This window comes from Leucoraja erinacea, chromosome 10 (genome assembly GCF_028641065.1).
Source record: "Leucoraja erinacea ecotype New England chromosome 10, Leri_hhj_1, whole genome shotgun sequence".
Taxonomy (NCBI): Eukaryota; Metazoa; Chordata; class Chondrichthyes; order Rajiformes; family Rajidae; genus Leucoraja; species Leucoraja erinaceus.
Genome location: NC_073386.1, coordinates 25,745,483 through 25,768,265, shown reverse-complemented (window position 1 = coordinate 25,768,265; position 22,783 = coordinate 25,745,483). Strand labels below are relative to the sequence as shown.

Genomic DNA, 22,783 nt, shown 5'->3' with positions numbered 1-22,783 from the left:
GTGTTTACATTACAACGTGTGCCCCATCAGAGGCTTTTTCCTACAATCATGTATAACTCCACATCTATACTTCTACTTGTAGTTCCTCAAACCATTTTGGCCTTAAATGCCAGATCATAATAGCATCATCAGCTATCCTTTACAAGATGTCAGTATAGAGAAAGAAAAGCAAAAGCAACAATAATAAAACTTGTATTTATATAAAACATACATTTTTAATTAAAAAAGAGATTATTTTACTTAGAAAAAATTTCCAAAAACATACTGCAGATATTTGAGGCTACACCAAAAGATGACAGTGGAGGAAGGTAATTCAAAATGATTCTTCGTGATTCTAACGTGAATTTTACAAAAGGATTTTTACAAGAGCAGTAGGGTTGGAGAAATTGCGCAAACAAAACCGACCACGGTTTACGTTCCCCTGAGGGAGGCAAATAAGGGAATGTACACAATGTTGGTGTAAGATAAATGAGCTTTATAGGAGTTATAGAGTTATAGAGACAGTGAATGGCAAGTTCCTGGGTATTTAACTGTAAATAAAAGATGATGGATTTAAAAAGTGAAGTCTTAGAAATAGGTGAGATCTAAAATGAGTGAGCAAGCCTCAAATCAAGTTGAATTTTTATGAAGGGTTCAAGTCCCAACATTTAGATGAAGTGAATTGCAATTCAATACAGGAGATTTAACAACGCAGAGGCACTGGTGAGCTTGGCAAAGAAAATGGGGAAGAAAAGCAGAGTACAATTATTGTTCATGTGGTGTACCCACACACATATTGATGTTATTGCCAAGGGCAAGGATGTGTTAGGAGCTTAATTCGCCTGGTGTAATGGAAATATGTGGGGGAATGGGACTGAGGGGGGACAAGGCTGTGGCATAAACTCAATGACCAGAACCGCCCCCTATATTGCGAGAACATAAATATATATTAAAAATATGGCAAAGTTGGAGCTTCATAGGCGAAGATGGCCAGCCTATAACGTGGCTAACTCAATGTCATGCCTCACTGAGTGGGTCCAGGAGGATTTCATCCATAAATTGTTCAACGTGGACACAGGCACAGTGAGGAGAAACTATTATCTCAACTGTAACTTCTTGATAACCTTTCACTGATTTGCTAATCACATATTGACCTATTTCTACCTTTAAATCTTTCAAAAACTACTCCCATTACTCTTTAAGGAAGAGAGTTCCAAAGACTCTCAACCCTCAAAGGAAAACAACTGCCTCACCTCTGTCTTAAATGGGCAAATCCTTTTTTTTTTAAAAAAGCGACACCTGGTTGTAGATTTTATGTTATCCAGAATAATAACAAGTTAGAAAATGTTTCTGCACTCTCCTCCAACATCCTTTACATTTTTGCTTTAATCTCAGAAATGTTCAATGTTAACAGAAACTATCATTTGCTGGTTAACAATTTTGCGCTAAAACATTTACTTTGCTTGTGAAATTTCCTTGCACTAATCCTTCTACAAAAAGGTTGCATTTTAAGTTCTTCACAAATGACATCAATGCTTCGATTGTGATTCCATCTTTCATCAAGGTCTGGTACTTCTGTGTCAAAGACCACCGTTCGTGTTCCAGAATCAAAAGACGTATATCTCTGCAAAAAGAGAGGCAAAATGAAAAATCATCTTGCTGATGCATGGATTTCAAATCTGCAATTGAAAATTTAACATATTCTGGTGCAATTATAGTCAGCATGCACTGGCTTTCTCAACCCCATCTTTTTGTTAGCATGAAATAAGCTCTGCAATATCCAAGTTAGGTTGCCATACAAATTTATGTTTGTAACTTTAAGGGACAGCATGGTGGCGCAGCAGTAGAGTTGCCAGAGACCTGGGTTCGATCCCGACTATGGCTGCTGACTGTATGGAGTTTGTACGTTCTCCCCGTACCCGTGTGGGTTTTCTCCGGCATCTTCGGTTTCCTCCCACACTCCAAAGAATCACAAGTTTATAGGTTAATTGGCTTGGTATAAAAATGTAAAATTGTCCCTAGTGTTTTAAGATAGTGGTATTGTGCAGGGTTCACTGGTCGGCATGAACTCGGTGAGCTGAAGGGCCTGTATCTCCAAACTAAACTAAGTAGACAATTTTTATTCATGAATAAGACAATTAATAGTCAAGGTAAAGAGGCATGGGTTCAGAAAACTCCATGATTAAACAGTGCATAATGTTTCAATTTAAAAATTTCAAAAGTATCACATGAGATCATTAAATAAATAGCAACTTTTCACATGTCATAAAGTGCTTAAGAGTTTTTGATGTGATATCTTTGAACTAAGCAACATGTGCTGCATTTTAGATCAATTACACTGCCACTTTTACATGGTATTTGTGCTGTGATAAAACCCACTTGTGGGTGCAGGGTCACACTATTTATTTAAGTTAAACTCAGCAGAAATCTTTGTTAACTGGCTCCCAACTTGAATAAGTTGTTTGTGTCAGTCTTCACAGTGGAAAACACCAATAGCGTGCCAGAAATTCAAGAGTCAGAGAGCAGAAGTGAGTGCAGTCACTATTACTACGAAGGTGCTTGGGATGCTGAAAGGTCTGAAGGTGGATAAGCCACATGGACCAGACAAACTACACCCCAGCTTTCTGGAAGAGGTAGCTGTACCGATTGTGAAGGCATTAGTAGTGATCTTTTAAGAACCTCTAGAATGAGGAACAATTCCAGAGGACTGGAAAATCACAAATGTAACTCCACTGTTTAAGAAGGGAGCAAGGCAAAAGAAAGGAAATTATTGGCCGGTTAGTCTGACTTTGTGGCGCCACCCGGTGGTTCGGCCACCTGAATTCATACCCTTGGCAGTCGGGGTTAGGGTCACATGACTGGGTAATGGAGGGAAGCAGTTGTCACGAAGTTTAGGGGTGTGCCCTAGTATAAGAATGGATACCTGGGTCAGACCTCCCCCATTCACGTGTGTGTTGATCTCTTTACCTGAGCAATAAAGTTCTCTTTGTTTTCTCCACGCGTGGCTCGTTTATTCGCCCGCCATATTAGTGACCACGACGATCGAAAACGGTCATTTTGGATTTCAAACATATTCGCAGCCAACGACCAACCTCAGCAGCCCGAGGTTGCCGACATTCCAGCCCAGCAGAACGCTGTCTCCCTGAAGCCGCTCGTGTTTTGGACTTCGCAGCCCCAGGTGTGGTTCCAACAAGCCAAGGCCTAGTTCCACATTCGGCGCATCACAGCCGACGACACCCGGTACTACTATGTAATGGGCGCGTTGGATCAGGAGACGGCCGGTCGCCTGGTCCCTTTCCGTCCGAGCGCCGCCAGATCAGGACAAATATGAGGGCCTTAAAGCGCTGATTTTGCAGACCTTTGGGCTCAGCCGCCGGGACCGCGCTGCGCGGCTCCTACACATGGGCGGCCTCGGCATTCGCAAGCCGTCAAGAGCTGATGAGCGAGATGCTCACCCTAATGGACGGCCATCGGCCCTGCCTGCTCTTCGAGCACGCCTTCCTGGAGCAGATGCCAGACGACATCCACCTCCTGCTCACCTGTGAGGATTTTCCAGAGCCTCTGTAGCTAGCAGAGCGAGCCGATGAGCTGTTGCAAGCCAAGCAGCAGGGCATTGGCTCGAACGATCGAGTAGCGGCGGTACCTTGGAGGGCACAGAAACCAGGCCCTGCGCCCACTGGGAGTCCCGCTGCGCTGCCCGTGAGGTGTTATTACCACCAGCGCTTGGGCCCCGCAGCCTGTCAGTGCCGCCTGCCCTGCTTGTATCCGGAAACGCGAGGGCCGGCCCCCAGTAGTTGCCACGGCGGTCAGCCTAAAACATCGCCTCTACGCATGGGATCGGCACTCAGGATGACGGTTCCTGGTTGACACGGGTGCGGAAATTAGCGTTTTACCCCCGTCGGGGATGTACACTCGTTCCGGCAAGCGGGGGCCTTCTCTCACTGCAGTCAACGGTTCGCATGATCCCGCTCATCTTTGGCCCCTGCCATTTCACCTGGACCATTACGGTGGCCAATGTCTCCCAGCCGTTGCTGGGCGCAGATTTCCTCAAGGCTCAATCCCTGTTGGTGGATGTGCGGGGGAAATGCCACATTCGTCTACCCTTTCAGTTTCGTGATTCGGGTTCTGGGAGGGGGGGTCCTGTGGTGTTACCTTGTGGTTCGGCCACCTGTATTCGAACCCTTGGCAGTCGGGGGTAGGGTCACATGACTGGGTAATGGTGGGAAGCAGTTGTCACGAGGTTTAGGGGTGCGCCCTAGTATAAGTATGGAGACTTGGGTCAGCCCTCCCCCATTCGCGTGTGTGTTGATCTCTTCACGTGAACAATAAAGTTCTCCTTGTTTGAACCATATGTGGCTCCTTTATTTGCCCGCGTTAACTTCAGTGGCTGGTAAGAATATAGAGTCCATTATGAAGGTTGAGGTTTTGGGTACTTGGAAGCACATGATAAAATAGGCCATGGTCAACATGGTTTTGTTAAAGGGGAGATCTTGCCTGACAAATCTGTTGGAATTCTTTGAGGAAGTAACAAGCAGGATAGACAAAGGAGAGTCAGAGGGTGTTGTTTACTTGGATTTTCAAAAGGCCTTTGATAAGGTACGGCATGCAAGACTGCTAAACAAAATAGGAGCCCATGGTATAGGAGGACAGGTACTACCATTGACAGAAGATTGGCTGACTGGCAGAAGCCAAAGAATGGGGATAAATAAATACTCCATTTTATCTGTAGTTGTTGAATTTTAACTCCCCTTCAAAATAATTTAGCAAGCCGCTTAGTTGTCATCACCACACTTATTCAAGGACTTGGGTGCGGCAATAAATGATAATCATGGCAACAATATTCACATCCTATAAATGAAATAAATTTATATTGTCAATTAATTCATATTAGATACAATAAAGATTTTTCTGAAGATGTGATTAAAACATTGGGAATGCAGGAAGAGGTCACGTGCCAAACTCTTAAAAATGACAAAAATCACTCAAAACATAAATGAAATCACTTACTTTCCCAGTTTTTCAGGTTTGATTAGAACATTGAAGTAACTTTTTTTTAATTGTTCCACAATCATTCCAAACACATCTGGAGTGGTTGCAAAGTCAGTCAGATGATCAACTATGAGTTGAAACAGAAGCTGGAGAGAAATAATTTAAATGATTTAGCTGTGGAATTTAGCAAATATCATGCACTTTTATGAGCAATACAATCTACTTTTGCATTTACATTATTTGAGAAATTGGAATGAAAGTTTTTCACAAAGCAAACTCCACTTGATTTGTTTATATTATACCCTTCCTTAGTTTACTGTCAATTCAATGCCCTTCCTCTGCAGGAAGGTTGCCACCCAAACTCAAATGAGAACTCAGGCCTCAGCAGCCAATGTCAAGATTCCAATCTTCATTATTTATATTCCATGTGCTACAACAAACCCTGTTGCATTGTTTGTCAGTTCTCAAATCTATGGAACCGCTCACATCATTCAACTTTCAAACTCCAAGTCTCCAAATTTTTTTCATAATCTCAAATTTTTGGATACCGATTTGCAAATTCTGCAAGGGCGAATTTCCGTAACCCAATGACTAATGCTAGGGTCACCAAAACATTTACACAAACAATATTGTAGCTAAAATATCAAATTGTTATTCCTTTCACTTGCGAGTTTGTACTCAAAATAAGGAATTACAGTTGAGTGAGAAACAGTTTGTGGTTAAATAAACAATGCAATCAATGAAATTCAGATTGAACCCTACATACCTCAAGTTTGTGGTTAAATCCTTTTACTTTGATGACCAATCCATGCTCTTCAGCCACTAGTTTATACTCCAACTGAGCAACATCGGCTTCATATGCAGGTTCAGCTAAGTTGTGAGCCACTATGTTGACAAATAAGTCAAACAGCACCAAGCTATGGGCAAATAAAGGGATGTGTAGAGTTAAACAGACAGGCACAATCCACAAAATACCTTAAATCTCTAAAAATCTGTGCGCAATTACTTCTGTTAGTAACCTTTTCAAATTGGCTTCTTGAGCACGTAACATTAAGCCATGAGATTGAAAATAGTTTAAACCCATGAAGCCTACTAATGTAGGGAACATAGATCCAGCATAAAATTTTCATTTGGACAATTAGGGGAAAATATTACATTCTCCAAGCAGGTACTTTGAAAGGTACTCAAGAAACGTTAAAGTGTCACCATTATGGGTAGCACAGATACAAAACACTTAGTATTGCTGCCTCGCAATCTCAGTAATGTGAGCTCAGTCTTGACCTAGGATGCTATGTGTAGTTTCCACATTCTCGCCACGATCATAAGGGTTCCCCCAATGGTGCTATCTCACATGCCAGTCATGCTGGTTGGTAAATTAACTACCCCCTGTAAATTACCTCCCATGTAGATGGGTGGCAGAAGAATCATGATGATGGTATAATGGGAATGCAAAATAAAAAATGCAATTACTATGGGTAAGTGCGTGATGTGTCAGCATGGACACGGTGGACTAAAAGCCATCTGTGAAGCAAGGCAAATCTAACTAAATGCTTTCCACCCTAAAGCTTATAGTACAGCAAGAACTATTATCATTCACCAAGTACTGATTTCATAACTATTATTCCCTTAATCTGTATATTTATTGTTCATATATTCAAACCAGTGAACTATTGAACTACACATGCTCTGCTCTTAGACTGTGGGCCAAGGTACTTTTTCATTTCGTGACCCAAATCATGTATCTACTGTATTTATAACATATTGTGTAAAATTATTATAGAAATCATATCTGAAACTCGTCAAGACCAAAACTTGCACATATTTTTTAAATATTAGAAAAACTGCAAAGTTTCCGAGTAGTAATTGTCCAATCAATGCACATTTGACATTGAGTAGGACGCCAATTGACCAATCGCGCGTTTTGTTTCATGGTAGCTAGGCAGCGAGCACAATGGGATCATGGCTGCCTCCTAATTACATCAAAACAATAGCAAGGTTTCGAAGGAATCTGGGGATCTGTAATAACAGTAAGCAAGCTACAGTGGACCAAGGCTGGCTGGGAGGCTAGAGTTAATGTGTACCATCAACTGTCACTCATAGCACCTCATGATGGTGGATGTTAGAGTCATTGAGCAGGAGTCATCAAGGTAAACTTCCTCACCTTCCTTAGCAGCAGAAGAATATGAGAGTGATGAGATCTACAAAATTGGAAGCTTGGAAATATGCACTGAACAGTGAAATTCCTTTTTTGTATAGCTCACATATGCACAGTATCCATACTTTGGCACCATTTACAAAAAGAAAAAGTCCAATGTCCACAGTCCAGTTCACATACTGGATGTACTGGAGCGCCCCTGATCCAAGTAAGCCCAAGTTGCTGTATGGTCTCTTCAGTCTCCCACGACCGGCTCAGTCTGTGAACCAATGTCCCTCTCCTCGCGTAACCGCCTTTGTGTCCAGGGAGCACCTCCTGCAGCCTATCTTGAAGACGCTGAAGGCAATATCCTGATCCCTCTCCCACTAGCCCACTCCTCTCGTCCATCGTCGCCATCAACTCCCTTCTCCTCGACTCTCCAGTCTGCAGGGCTGAGCTCGACTACTTCATAGCATCCCCTGCAGGCAACTGCCCGCTTGGTTCTTGGTCCTCCAAAATATTCCAAATGGAATTTAAACTGGATCCACACACACATGGCCACGGGCGGCATGCTGGGTCCATCTTCATTCTCGGCAGCTGCTAGATTAGTTTTGGCTCCCTTCATTTTGCTTTGTTTGGTGGAGAGTATCAAATGCATGGAGGAACTTGATAACAAGCATGAAGTCAACAAGCACAGATGCAAATAGTGAACACAATTGTTGTGATGCAAGGGATTTGGGGAGCACAGCTTAATAAAAAATAAAGCACAGGATTTCTAACTCATGGGTTCCAAATGCATTGGAATAATGTAGAGTAGAGTCAAGCTACCAAACCACACGTCATCCACACATGGAGTATACATTTCAATAAAATATTCTAGTTTAGATTGGGTCAGGCTGGGCTTGCCATGCTAGTTTAGTACTTTGCCCAAGTTAGCTTAATGTTTGTGCATTTTTGTTCCCCTTTTGCTCAGTATTTAATCTTCAAACCTATCAATGGCACATTTAATGTTGTTATAATTACAACTAGGAGCTAGTCATCGACTTTAGGAAACATCCCATCATGCTCTCTTCTCCCTTTTCTGGTCAGGCAGAATATATAACTTAAAAACATAGACCAACAGATTCAAGAACAGCTTCCCCTTTACCATCAGACAAATGAACAGATCTCTCACAAGCTAAGGGTGTAGTCCCGATCTCCCAGCCTCCCTCATTGTGGCCCTTGCAATTTAAAAAAAAATCTGCACTTTAAAAAAGCTTCCTAATGAAATCTAGAGAACATATATCATCCTTGAAATATACCCAACGTTCATAACCTCCAGAGCAAGCTAATATTGATGGAAACTTGGAAAGAAACAGTGATATATGACAATGACATTTCAGAGAAAAAACACCTGGAATAGTCAAGACTGACAAAAAAGGGAACGCAGAGGATGACAACATAGATAAGGGCAGTAAACATGAAAACACATTTACAGTTAACGGAGATCGTTATAATGTCACATTACAAAAATGCAGCTGTGATAGGTCCCTCCTTTTATTAACGATCTCAGTTAATTATAAATGTGTTTTCATGTTTACTGCCATCTTATCTATGTTGCCATCCTCTGCGTTCCCTTTGTGTCAGTCTTGACTATTCCAGGTGTTTTTTCTCTGAAATGTCATTGTCATATATCACCGTTTCTTTCTTAAATCAATAATTATTGAATTATTTTCAATTAAATACATTTCTACAATATTCTGTAATTGTAAATCTTACATGATCTAATTTGTGCCGCATTTATGACAGTTTTAATGGTCACTCTTATTTCTTTAGAAGTTGTGTATATTTATACATTGGTTAAACTCTTACTTTTCTGAAGACTTATGAATGTTAGGCGATATCAAATGGAAGCGGGTGTAACCTGTAAAATAATAATCCGATCATGAAAGCAGTAATATACAAACTAATTGTTGTAACAAGCATTTCCAATGCCAGATAAATGAAAATCTAAAATAAATACCTTTGTTATCTTCCAAAAGGTATTACCAATGAGATTATATGCTTTAAATTAATTGTTTTAACACCAAATAAAAATGACTATTTTACAATGATGTACATTATACAAAAACAATATTACAATATAACCTTGAAGATGCTTTGCATGCAGGGACATGATTAGACAGGAAACATGAGATACACAAATGCTGGAATCTGGAGCAAAATATAAATTGCTGGAAGAAGTCAGCATCAAGGCCAAGCAGCATCTGTGGAAGCAAAGGAGTGGTTGATGTTTTGGGCCAGGATTGAGAGTAGTGTAGAGAGGAGTTAGCTAGTACATAGAAGTGAAAGGGTGAGATAGTGGTTGGTAGATGATAGTTTGAACCATAAGTTAAAACAAAAAATGGCAGGTGGGGGAGGGGAGAGAATGGAGAAAGGTAGAGACAGGAATATGTTGATGACTGGTGGAATTAAATAAGGAAGGGATGGTGAGTTGATGGGGTAGAAAATTAGAACAGTAAACCAAGGGAGAAGAAACAATGAACTTGGGTTTGATTGCAAGTGAGGGACGATGATGTTTAGGTATTGTGGGGAATAGAGATGGAAACAGCAATCAAAGGGATAGAAACCTGGGTGGATGTAGGAGTGGGAAAGAAGCACTGTGGAGTAAGTTAACTGAAATTAGAAAATTCAATGTTCATACCACTGGGCCATAGGCTATCCAAGCAGTGCTCTTTTTCTAGTTTGTGTTTGGCTTCTCCGCGGCACTGGAGAAAGGCACGATCAGTGTGAGAAGGGGAAGGCGAGTGATAATGACATTCAATCAGAAGCTCAAAATGTCCATTGCGGACAAAATGCAAGTGCCACAAAATGGTCACCCATTCTACACTTTAGGTCTCACCAATGTGGAGAAGGCCACATCCACCACATCTTAGTCTACACTCAAAGTCTAGACTGAGATGTTCTCAACCCTATGACCAGGACATATTTATTGATGCACCTTTCATTTAATATAAATTAGGAATAAAAAGTAAAGAGGTAACTTACCTTTAGGAATTTCAAACTTAGTATCTTTTTTGTACCACAAGCATCCACACGGATTATTTACAATTTTCGCAGGATATATAGTATCATTGCAGTCAGAGCTCTTTAGTGTAAAATCAGTTGCTGGAAAACAGGAAACCATTATTTCTACCGTTAGCTACGAGAAGGTTAATGTTTACTGGCTTAAAACTTTTCTTAAGATTTTAGTTTGTACTAGACTAAGTGGGACTCGTTGGGTCCCTGTCACAAGGGACTGGTCCCCCAACGCAACCCGTTCCCCAATGCAATATTTCACCACTCACCTGTTCCCCCAATGCAACCCATCCCCCCCAACGCAATATTGCACCACTCACGCATAGCCCCCAACTGTGCAGGTACGGCTCATTTCCCCATATCCCCCCCAGTGCTCCTTCCCCCTCCTCTTCACCATCCTCTTCTTTCCCCTCTCCCCACCTCTCCCTTCTCTTACCCAGTCACTCCCTCCACAACTCCTCTCCCCTCGCTACTCCACTATCCCCCACTCCTGACCTCCCCCATCCCTCCACTATCCCTCCTGACCTCTCCCACGGCCCTCCTCTCCCTCTATTCCCCACTCCCTACCTTCCCCACATTTCTCCCTCTATTCCCCCTCCTCTCCTCCACTCCCTCCCTACCCTTTCCTCTCCCTCAATCCCCCCACGCTCCCTCCTCCCCTCCCCAGGATTTCCCCTCTCCTCCCCCACCCTTAGTGACACCCTCCATCCACGATAAGCAGCATTTGCAGGTGTGTGTGTGTGTGTGCGTGCGTGCGTGCGTGTGTGCGCGCGCGAGTGTGTGCGCGCGTGAGAAACTCCTCGCAAACTGCTCAGCCACCCTGCAACTCAACTCTCCCTCCACCCACTCCGGCTCAGCCGCCGCTAAGCCCGTCCCCACCATGCCTGCCTGCTCGCTGCTGCCACTGCCGGGAGTGGGGGGGGATGGAGTCTGTTTTCGGCACGGTGGGCACCACAAGTTTCGATGAGCTGGTGGAGAAGACCTCCTCCGAGAAGGCCATGAGGGCAAGTTACCGCAACGGCGGCGGCAGAGGAGACGGACCTGGGGAGACGGGTAGACGGGACTGCCATTGCCGCAGAGGGCAGGCGGAGGAGAGGGGCGAGTGATGAATGTGAGAGAGACGGGACCAGGGCCTCCACTGAACCACCCCCGCGGCCGCCGCCGGTGGTGGGGGAGACGATGGACAAGTTACTGTGAGGAAGGCAGAGAGGAGTTTGTGACTGAGGTGGGAGAGGCCGCCGCCGGTGATGCAGGAAGGGTCGTCGCCATCCCGGCCGTGGCATTGACTGACAGGAGAAGAGATCAATCTGCGCGGTGCTGATTGAAGGAATCTACGCGTGCACAGTTTTTAATTTTTTAAACCTCGATAACTTTTACAATATACCACCGATCGGAACGAAATTTGTTGCACTTGCAGCACAGGGGAACGGCGAGTAACCTGGCGAAAAATTGTAACACTATAACGTACCGTTTTTGTGCAAATAAAAAAAACCCGCAAACCGGAAGAGCACAAGATCAGAGTTTTAGTTATGTACTAGACCAAGTGCAGACCCGTTGGGTCTACTCCAATGGTGTGATCCCCCAACCCAATATTCCACCATGCACCCGTCTCCTCCAACGGAACTGAAGCCGTTCCCAAATGTAAGATTCCAGCACTCCCCTGCCTTCCTCAGCAGTGGATTGAAAAAAAATTCCAATTGCACCTCCCCTGCCTGCTGCAGCAGTTCCAATTGCAATACCAATTGGCCCTCCCCCTCCTGTTGAAGCACTTGCTGTGATATCCCATTGAGGTGAAAAGTTCAGAGTGTTCCTGTCTTGCAACGTTGTTTTGAAGTGTGTTGGAAGGTGATAGGAAGGAGCGAATCAAAAGGAAGAAAGGCAGCCGGCAGCTGGACGGACGGACGGCAGGCGACAGCCACAGAATTTTATATAACAACTAGACCAAGTGCAGACCCGTTGGGTCTGTATCCACAACGGGCGTTTCCGGGGGGGGGGGGGGGGGGGGGGGGGGGGGGCTGCGGCATCACGCTCACATTAACCACCCCTCAAACACACAGGTGGGGGGGAGGGGGATGAGAAGAGGTGAGGGAGGGGAGATGAGGAGGAGGAAACGGGACAGATTTGGGAGGGAAAGGAGAGCGTAGTAGGGGGTGAGAGAGAGGGGGATGGGAGAGAGATGCGAGGGAGGGGGGGGATGGGGAGAGGGGAAAGAGTGGGAAGGGAGAGTGGAGGGGGAAGGATAGAGGTGGAAGAGTGGGGAGGGAGGAGGAGAGGGGTAGGGGGGAGTGATGGAAGAGGGGACAGAGGGGTAGGAGGAATGGGGCGGGTGGAGAGAGGGAAGGGGGTGGGGTAGAGAGGGAAAGGGGGTTGGGAGAGAGGGATGGGTGGGAGAGGGTGAGGGGTGAGGAGAGGGAAACATAGAAATTAAGTGCAGGAGTAGGTCATTCGGCCCTTTGAGGCTGCACAACCATTCAATATGATCATGGCTGATCATTCAACTCAGTATCCTGTACCTGCCTTCTCTCCATACCCCCTGATCCCTTTAGCCACAAGGGCCACATCCAACTCCCTCTTAAATATAGCCAATGAACTGTCCTTCTGTGCCAGTGAATTCCAGAGATTCACCACTCTCTCCTGTGTGAAAAATGTTTTTCTCATCTCGGTCATAAAAGATTTACCCCTTATCCTTAAACTGTGACCCCTTGTTCTGGACTTCCCAACATCTGGAACAATCTTCCTGCATCTAGCCTGTCCAATCACTTAAATATTTTGTAAGTTTCTATAAGATACTATATAAGATACAATCTTCTAAAATCTAGCGAGTACAAGCCGAGTCTATCCAGTCTTTATTCATATGAAAGTCCTGACATCCCAGGAATCAGTCTGGTGAACCTTCTCTGTACTCCCTCTATGGCAACAATGTCTTTGAGCATTGGGCATTGTGACATCACACAATGGAACGTTCACCATGGGCTGGGGCTGGGGCTGGTTCTATGGGTGAGAAGCCAGTTTATTTTTGAAATATTGGGGGGGGGGGGAGAAGGATTTGATTAAAAACGTGTACTTAAACATGACAAAATGTAATGAGGAGCGGATACTTAGAAAGAAAAGTGAAATCTCTACCGAAATGGAAAAGATGTCGGCGATTCTGCGTCTGGTTTCGGAGTTGCAGTGAATGAAAGGAAGAAAGTCCGATTGGACATCTGTGAGCATTGGGCATTGTGACATCACACGATGGAAACAAATCAAAAGGAAGAAAGGCAGCCGGCAGCCGGCGGACGGACGGCAGGCGGCAGCTACAGACTTTTATATAATAACTAGACCAAGTGCAGACCCGTTGGGTCTGTTTTCCCCCCAACGGCGTTTGCGGGTGGGGGGGGGGGGGGGGGGGGGGGGGGGGGGGGCTGCGGCATCACACTCACATTAACCACACCCCAAACACACAGGTGGGGGGAGGGGGGTGAGAAGAGGGGAAGGAGGGGAGAGGAGGAGGAGGAAACCAGGTCAGATTTGGGAGGGAAAGGAGATTGGAGTAGGGGTGAGAGAGGGGATGGGGGAGGGAGATGGGGGGAGGGGAGGGATGGGGAGGGGGGGGGGGGGAGGAGAGAGGGGTGGGGGGGAGAGAGGGGAAAGAGTGGGGGGGGAGTGGGGGGGAAAGGAGAGAAGTGGAAGAGTGGGGTGGGAGGGGTAGGGGGAGTTGTGGAAGAGGGACAGAGGGATAGGGGAAGGGGGCGGGGGGAGAGGGAAGGGGGTAGGGTAGAGAGTGAAGGGGGGTGGGGGGGAGAGAGGCATGGGTGGGAGAGGGGAGGGGGGTGAGGAGAAGGAAACATAGAAACATAAGATTCTATAAGATCACCCCTCAATCTTCTAAATTCTAGCGAGTCTATCCAGTCTTTCTTCATATGAAAGTCCTGACATCCCAGGAATCAGTCTGGTGAACCTTCTCTGTACTCCATCTATGGCAAGAATGTCTTTGGGCATTGGGCATTGTGACATCACACGATGGAACGTTCACCAGGGGCTGGGGCTGGTGCAAAGGCATATGTAAATGGATCCATCCCGATAGGACATCTGCGAGCATTGGGCATTGTGAGATCACATGATGGGAACAATGCAAAAGGCAGACAGGCAATCGGACGGACGGCAGGCGGCAGCCACAGACTTTTATATAATAACTAAACCAAGTGCAGACCCGTTGGGGGGGTTTGCGGGGGGAGGGGGGCGTGAGGTGTGAAGAGGGGAGGGAGGAGGAGGAAACGGGATAGGGGGGGGGGGGGGGGGGGGGGGGTGGGGGGGGGGGGGGGGGGGGGGGGGGGGGGGGGGGGGGGGGGGGGGGGGGGGGGGGGGGGGGGGGGGGGAAGGGGGGGAAAGGGTGGGGAGGGGGAGTGGGGGGGAAGGGGGAGAGAAGTGGAAGAGTGGGGAGGGGAGGAGGAGAGGGGTAGCGGGAGTGATGAAAGAGGGACAGAGGGATAGGGGGGGAAGGAGGTGGGGGGGAGAGAGGGAAGGGGATGGGGGTAGAGAGGGAAGGGGGGGGGGGGGAGAGAGGGATGGGAGAGAGAGGTGAGGAGAGGGGGAGGAGAGAGTGTGAGAGAAGTGAAAGAGTGGGGAGGGTGGGAAGGTTAGAGGGGTAGCGGTAGCGGGAGTGGTAGAAGAGGGACGGGGAGTGGTGGAAGAGGGACAGAGGGGTAGGGGAAAGGGTGGGGGAGAGAGGAGAGGAGGGAGGGGAGGGGAGAGAGGGGGTGGGGGTGGGAGAGGCGTGGGGTAAAGGGGATAGAAGTGGAAGAATGGGGAGGGAGGGGGTAGGGGGAGTTGTGAAAGAGGGACAGAGGGGTAGAGGGAAGGGGGTGGTGGTAGAGAGGGAAGGGGTTGGGGGAGAGAGAGAGATGGGCGGGAGAGGGAGAGGGGTGAGGAGAGGGAAACATAGAAATTAAGTGTAGGAGTAGGCCATTCGGCCCTTCGAGCCTGCACCGCCATTCAATATGATCATGGCTGATCATCCAACTCAGTTTCCTGTACCTGCCTTCTCTCCATACCCCCTGATCCCTTTAGCCACATGGGCCACATCTAACTCCCTCTTAAATATAGCCAATGAACTGGCCTCAACTACCTTCTGTGGCAGAGAGTTCCAGAGACTCACCACTATCTGTGTGAAAAATGTTTTCCTCATCTCAGTACTAAAGGATTTCCCCTTTATCCTTAAACTGTGTCCCGCTTGTCAACTCAATGTCAAACGTGCTTTCATTGGACTAAAAAATTCCCGACATTTTTCCCGTTTTTCTCTAATTTAATAAAAATGTGCAAGTCTTCTTCATATCGAGTTTCAGGGGTGATTTATATAAATATTTTTACACAATATGTGAAAATTTCATGTAGTTTGGTGACTTGGGTCACGAAACTGCAGAATAAAGCTCCTCGGCCCACAGCCTATTCTCTGTACTCCCAATATGGCAACAATGTCTTTCAGCATTGGGCATTGTGACATCACACGATGGAACGTTCACCATGGACTGGGGCTCCTGCAATGGCATATGTAAATGATTCCATTCTGATTGGACATATGTGAACATTGGGCATTGTGACATTACACGATGGAACGTTCATCAGGGGCTGGGGCTGCTTCTATGGGTGAGAAGCCAGTTTATTTTTGAAATACTGGGGGTGGGGTGAAGGATTTGATTAAAAACGTGTACTTAAACACGACAAAATGTAATGAGGAGCGGATACTTAGAAAGAAAAAGTGAAATCTCTACCGAAATGGAAAAGATGTCGGCGATTCTGCGTCTGGTTTTGGAGTTGCAGGGAATTAAAGGAAGAAATGCGGCCGGAAGCCGTACATGTAAATGGATCCATTCCGATTGGACGTCTGCGAGCGTCGGGCATCGCGATTGGACGTCTGCGAGCATCGGGCATTGTGACATCGCACGGCGGGAACGAATCGAAAGGCAGGAAGGGCGCCGGACGTCAGTCGGTCGGATGGCACGAGAGTTTTATATATTAATTAATAGATAGATAGATAGATAGATAGATAGATAGATAGAAGTTACCTGTAAATCGAAAGACAAACTTTTTTTTTAAAGAAAAGACACGACTCACCTATGTATTTATTCTTTTCTGGCAGATGAAGGACAGGATTCAATTCGAAGTCACCTGCCCACGTTTTAGTCCAATCTTTGTCAATATCTATCAAATAGTGAAATGAAGACAGCTTTTAAATTAATCACTTGAGGAAAATGACTATTTTTTCCCCTCAAATTCGAAAAATAAAGGACATAATTTGTGTATCCATGAGAAAATTCCCATAGCTTGCCTCAGCAATAAACCATATAGTCATACATGCAATGTTTTAATTAGTATCAAAACAGAAAATAATTTTCAATTACTTAAAATTACTCATTGGACATGTTTAGAACCATGAAATTAAATAGAACAGTCCTATCGGTATTCTAAAACAAAAGTTAACTCTCACTAAACACCTCAACGTTCAAGTCTGACACCTATCAAGTCTTTATTCTGCAGGGGTTACTAAATAGACTTCTAGTAGATGACAAGAAAACAGATACCACGAAATGCTGCTGGCAATTACACTATGGCTGCTCATGGATACCACTTCTATTACGTTGCAGCCTTGCATTCCAGCATATGCAAGCTGAAACCAAGCAGTTCAATGGACATGTTTGGACCCAGCTCTGACTGGAAACTACCCACATTTCTGATCCAAGTGTAACCAACGTCTATGTCATCTCTGGTTCCAGCTTGAAGGGCATACCTGGCCTACATCTAGGGTCCATCTGTACATTGACTGTTAATATAAATACCACTTGAACATAGATGCAGCTGTAGTTAAGCGGGCAAAAGGCATATTAGCCGAATGAGATTGGAGCTTCGAAATAAGGATGTTTTGTTACAATTGTACAGGATGCTGGTAAAGCTGCAGTTGGAGCACTGCACTGAAAGATATGGCAGCAACGGAGGCAGTCCAAAGGATATTCCTGGGATGAGGAGATTGTCTAATCTGGAGAGGCTACACTAATTGGGTACGATTTAGTAGACTGAGGATTGACCTTATTGATCCTGAAGGGGAATGTTTTTTACTTGGGGGAAGAGTTTCAAAGCAGTTACATAGTTACCCCAAGAGGTAGGTCGTGTAAAAAGGAGGTGCATAGAAATTAGTTTTCAGAGTGAATTTCTAAAATTCTAGATCCCAGAGGGCAGCTGGGGCCAGATCATTTGAAGTATGTAAGGTGAAAGTAGATACGTTTTTGAAAGATTGGGGAGATGAGAGCTCATTTCACTCATCCCTCCCCTTCCCAGGGAAGTTTCCCCTGCAACTGTAATGGTGTAACACCTGTCCCTACACCTCGTCCCTCATCTCCATCCAGGAAGCTAAACAGTCTTTCCAAGTGAAACTGTTCATCTGCTCCTCCTCCATTTTTGTTTATTGCATTCGGCGCTCACGAAGCGGCGTCCTCTGACTCAGTAAGACTAAGTGCAGACTAAGCTACTACTTTGCCGAGCACCTGAGCTCACAGTTCGCTGTGGGTATCTAAATATTCCAGCCATTTCAATTTCCACACCACATGTCTATCCTCAGCGTCCTTCACTGTCAGGGTGAGATCAAATGCAAATTAGAGGACAAGCCCTTTAAATTGCATCTGTGTAGTTTACAACCCAATGGCAAAAACATTGAATTCTCCAATTTCAGGTAACACGCACCTCCTCTGTCCCTTTCTCTCTCTCCTCACTATAGTTCCCACCTGCCACACCCTTCATTCAGTTCCATTATTTATCTTTCTTTCTGATCAGATTCCAAAATCAGCAGCCTTTTGTTTTCACCTACCAACCTCTGTTTCTATCAAAGATCATAGAGTGGAGCAAAATAGTCCACTCGTCGAAAAAGCCATAGTAAGTCATGGGTAAACCTCAGCGCCATTTCCGTAACCGGCTTCCGTCTCCGCTCCAATCTATGATCTTTGGTCATGGCGTCTGCTTTGGAGTGGACTATCTTGCTCCAGTGTATGATCTTTGGTTTACAACGAAGATGGACACAAAAAGCTGTAGTAACTCAGTGGTTCGGGCCAGGCAGCATCTCTGGAGAGAATGAATGGGTGACGTTTCGGGTTGTGACCCTTCTCACCCAGATAAAGTTAATTATTTTTATTTTCTTATTTTTCTTATAATTGTGCCGTGCTCTAAAACTGCAGACGCTAGCTTCAGCTCCTAGCTCAATATGTATGAAATTGTTGCAATGCAGAACACAGTTCTGAATCGCTAAAGACCGATGCATTTCATTTGCCCAAGTGCGCGCCGCATGCAGAACTGTCGCGGTTCCTAATGGATCGTATTGCGAGTCTAAAATCAAATTATAATCCGATGTTCCTTGATGCAGTTTCTTGATTGTGAATTAGGAATTTATGCACTCGGGACATTTTTCCTCGATTTTTGTTTGGGGAAAATATAATTGGTTTCCTTTTCAAATGGTTTACACCGTTAACTAATCACAACTGAAGTAAACTCTTTTAAAAACACGTTGTTCCCGCAATTCATCATTTAGGCGGTTTAAAAAATATATATGAATGCCAATTAGCAGAATATAGGGTAACCAGCTATAACCATGTGTAACTATTTATTTTACAGCAAAGAAATATTTAGATTTTAAAACGCAGGGATTTTAATCGTCGGATTACAGTAACGGTGCCTCAACATTAAGTGAGATTTCTCTACAAATCTCAAATGTTACCCATAATAAAAAAATATTTCGAATTCGTGTAAACGTCTATCACTCTTATTTATTCGATCCAAAATAAAAAGACGAAATGTTAATAAAATGCTAATCATTACAAGCTTTTTTGGTTGTTTGTGGCAAGAATCTTCATGTTGTAGTAATTTGCATTTAGGCGGATTGAAACAAGTAAAGAAAATAACTCTACTGGGCTAAGTGCAGCGAGATTCGTAATCGCTGTATTTTTCACCCATTCAAACGGGCCCCAAAGCATTGTGCGCGCCGATTTTAGAAACTGTCATACAAGTAATGAAAAGAGAGGAATGAAGCGTGAATTTACTGGTGATTAATACATCCCGGGATCGGTTTCAACCAGGGATGACGTTAAGTACATAAACTGGAGCCAAGTGCATTAATCATCCTTGAACACAAAGATCAGCTCCGCCTCTATGATCTTTGCTTGAACACTGACTGTTGCATTTCGATCACCAATTGTATCCTCGACCCGACAGATTGCGTGTATAAGAAGGAGCTGCAGATGCTGGTTTAAACCGAAGATAGACACAAGATGCTGGAGTAACTCAGCAGGACAGGCAGCATCTCTGGCGAGAAGGAATGGGTGACGTTTCGGGAAAGGGACTTTCAGTCTGAAGAAGGGTCTCAACCCGAAACGTCACCCATTCCTTTTCTCCAGTTCCTTCCTAAGCATTGCCCTCTCCTTCATGCCATTTTTAATGTTCGAATTGCAGATAATGCAGGTCATTGAAATATTGCTCTGACAGCAAGCAAACATTTGTTAAAATTAATGCCATCCTGGGCTGTAAGCCAAAGCTATCATCCATCCTCCTCAAAAAAGACAATGTTTGCATGCTCCAATTTCATTCTAAGTTAGTATTTCAGAAACTTTTCAATTACCATACCAAATCATTCCCTTGATAGTTTTCCTCATTTCTATTTTCATATAAAGAAACCAACCCGACCCGACTCCGCTCTATGATCTTTGCTGCTTACACATTCCACGGAAGTCGGGTCGGCTTTGCTAAAATGGTGGACATCCCGCCCCGTTCTGTACTACTCGTTAGTCCATTGGATTTTGCAGGAGTGGACCATCTCTATGATCTTTAGTTTCCATCTCCACTCTTCCCTCCTCCATCTGAGTATTATTTGGCAATCACCCCTCCTGACTTGCATCCACCTATCACTTGCAGGCTCGTCCTACCTCTTTCCTCCAACACTTTACGCTGGTTACTTCCTCTCTACACTTTGTCAAGACCGAAGGTCCTGACCCAAAATGTCAACTGCCAGTTTCTGCAGATTGTGCTTCAACTGCTGGATTCACCAGATTACCGATTAAGAAATATGTTACACTAACCAACATGCCCAGTAATACATAAACAATCTTAAGGGTACACAGACCAGTGGTTAGCAACTCAGTGAATAACAAGGACTTAGTATTAACAAACAGCTGGAAATAAAGAAAATTGGCAGATTGATATATCTACCTACTCCGAGTTGCCGTGTGAACATTTTTCATTACATAAACTAGCATCCAATATTAAGTTACAAAATTGAAATTAAGAACAATTGCAATAATGAGATGAGCTTAACAGAATGGACTTAATCAAGAAAAATTCTATTTAGATAAATCTATATCATAAATCAATGTAGAATCCAGTTCACTGTCAAAATTGTGTGCAAATCAATCACCATTTTAGGAGCTTGAATTTTAGGCATATAAATTTGGTGATGATACCCCAAAGACGCAAAAACTGGCTTCATTCTAAGTAACCAAGAACAGACATTTTTTTGCCACACCCCAGAATACACAGTTCCTTAAATATATATATTTTTTAAAGTCTGCAAAGCAAACCATAAATGTTTCACCTTAACTGCAACAGCAAGTACCACAAACCCTCAATATCAAGACCGGGAGTGGATACATAACTAAGGGGCAAAGAAAAACTGCGAGGAAGGGCAGTCAGGAGCCAGATGAACAGTTGTCGTCTGGAGGAAAGCAAGAAAAGAGACAAAAACTGAAGAGAAATTTAGAGATGGTGTGTCAAGGTGGGGTAGGAATTGGGGAAAAGTGAAAAAAGAGTAGCCTTTGAAACATTGGCCCCATAGCAGATGCGTCCACGTCGCGGGGCTGGAAACTAAAAGTATCCCGAGCTGATTCTGCAACCACCATCATCTATTGCAACACGTGATGGCTCTCACTGATTACGACAGACGATGACAGTGATGTCAACATTTGAAACATGGAAGATGGACACGAAAGAAGAAGACCTGAAACATTAACTATTTCTTTCCATAGTGCTATTGAACCTGTTGAAGGCGTCTTAAATTTTCTGTTTTTATTTAATTTTCAACATCTACAGTTGTTTGTTCTTCATTGATCCTCAAAAAATCTATTTCCAGACTTCCCTCAGTCAAGTAGCTTCATAAATACGAAACCCTGTGAGTAAGCAGGTCAGGTCAGTGAAACACGCACAACATCTAAGCAGGAGGAAGGAGAGGAGAGGTCCAAGGCCCATCATATGTTCGAGGGGCAGGTGGTGGGCGGGGGTTCCCGGAGAACCAAGCCTACATGGAGCAGGAGGAGGAAATGTGATGGGATGAATATCGTCTTGGGTGATGTTGCAAATAGTGGAGGAAGAAAGACCATAAAACACTTCAATATAACATGGTCTATCTTTTTAGACTCGTCAAAAATAAATTGGGTTACACACTAATTGATGATATACCTGATTTTTCTAAAATATTTCCTATTTCACTGGTTCAAATCCTACTGCCTCCAATTACACATGCAATAAGTAGACTTCAGATAGCACTTGTTTTCTCCCTCCATCCCTTTCCCAGTTCTCCCACGAGTCTTACTGTCTCCGACTACATTCAATCTTTGTCCCGCTCCCTCCCAACATCAGTTTGAAGAAGGGTCTCGCCCTGAAACGCCACCCATTCCATTTCTCCAGAGATACTGCCTCACTCGCTGAGTTAGACAATGTGTCTACCTTCAATGTAGCCTATTTCCTTACTGATTTCTAGCCTTTGTCATGGTAGTGAATATTTACTGAGCTACATTACTTTCATTAGCCATTTTACCTTCAACGTCATACAACGTCCCAAACCACCGCTCTGTTTGATGACATTTTCCTTCATTGTTGGGAGAAAGGAGAATCAAATTTGCATTCTGTGGGGTCAGTTGGTTTAAAGCAGCAGCAATAACCTGAAAAGAAAAGATTTAAACAAACACTTTCCAACAAAGAGAGACCAGATCTACTGTATAATTAAGAAAATGCACACTATATTACAACAATATGATGTCAAATTAATTGAAACAAAGCGGTTTGTTTTGAGAGAAAAGCCAAAATGGTTCTTTTTTTATAATTCTTCCAACATTAAATTTATTGGAAAACTTTCATAAAAATGTGTTCTTTCCAATTTTTCTGTTGACTTTTTCAAAATGGAAATTGACTCGCCATTCTCTATGTGCACTTACAATAAATGCTATTTTGAAATAAAACATACACTCTATAAGTTTTGAAATACTTGTGAGGGTCTGGCACAGCAATCAGCACACTTGGAAATCAATCTAATAGGGATGATAACCCCAATTCTTTAAACAACTTAGATGGGTAAAGAGCAACAACACAAAGTAAAGACAAAAGATGTCTCAAAGTAACAAAAAGATCTCCCTCTCTCTCCAATCTCAAGCTGTAACACATTAATATTGTACTCTTACATAATATGCAAATAACAACTATATTACAATTATTGAAGGAGTTCTTCAGCAAATAGAAAAAATATATAGTAGCTCTACAAGGAGAGCACTTTACTTAAGGTGTCTCCCAACAGATAGATGAAGTTACAGAAACACTCAGCGAGACATTTTCCTGAACAAATTT

General features: G+C 44.2%; 1 protein-coding gene across 1 annotated transcript in view; it reads right to left on the bottom strand.

The window, feature by feature from the left end:
* The window catches only part of LOC129700936 (nardilysin-like), a 77,502-nt gene that overhangs the window by 19,060 nt on the left and 35,659 nt on the right, over positions 1-22,783 (bottom strand). Inside the window, 7 exon segments of the mRNA XM_055641777.1 lie at positions 1,438-1,603; positions 4,987-5,114; positions 5,735-5,885; positions 8,954-9,005; positions 10,130-10,249; positions 16,253-16,339; positions 21,981-22,104. Of these exon segments, the coding sequence (XP_055497752.1) occupies positions 1,438-1,603; positions 4,987-5,114; positions 5,735-5,885; positions 8,954-9,005; positions 10,130-10,249; positions 16,253-16,339; positions 21,981-22,104 (828 nt within the window).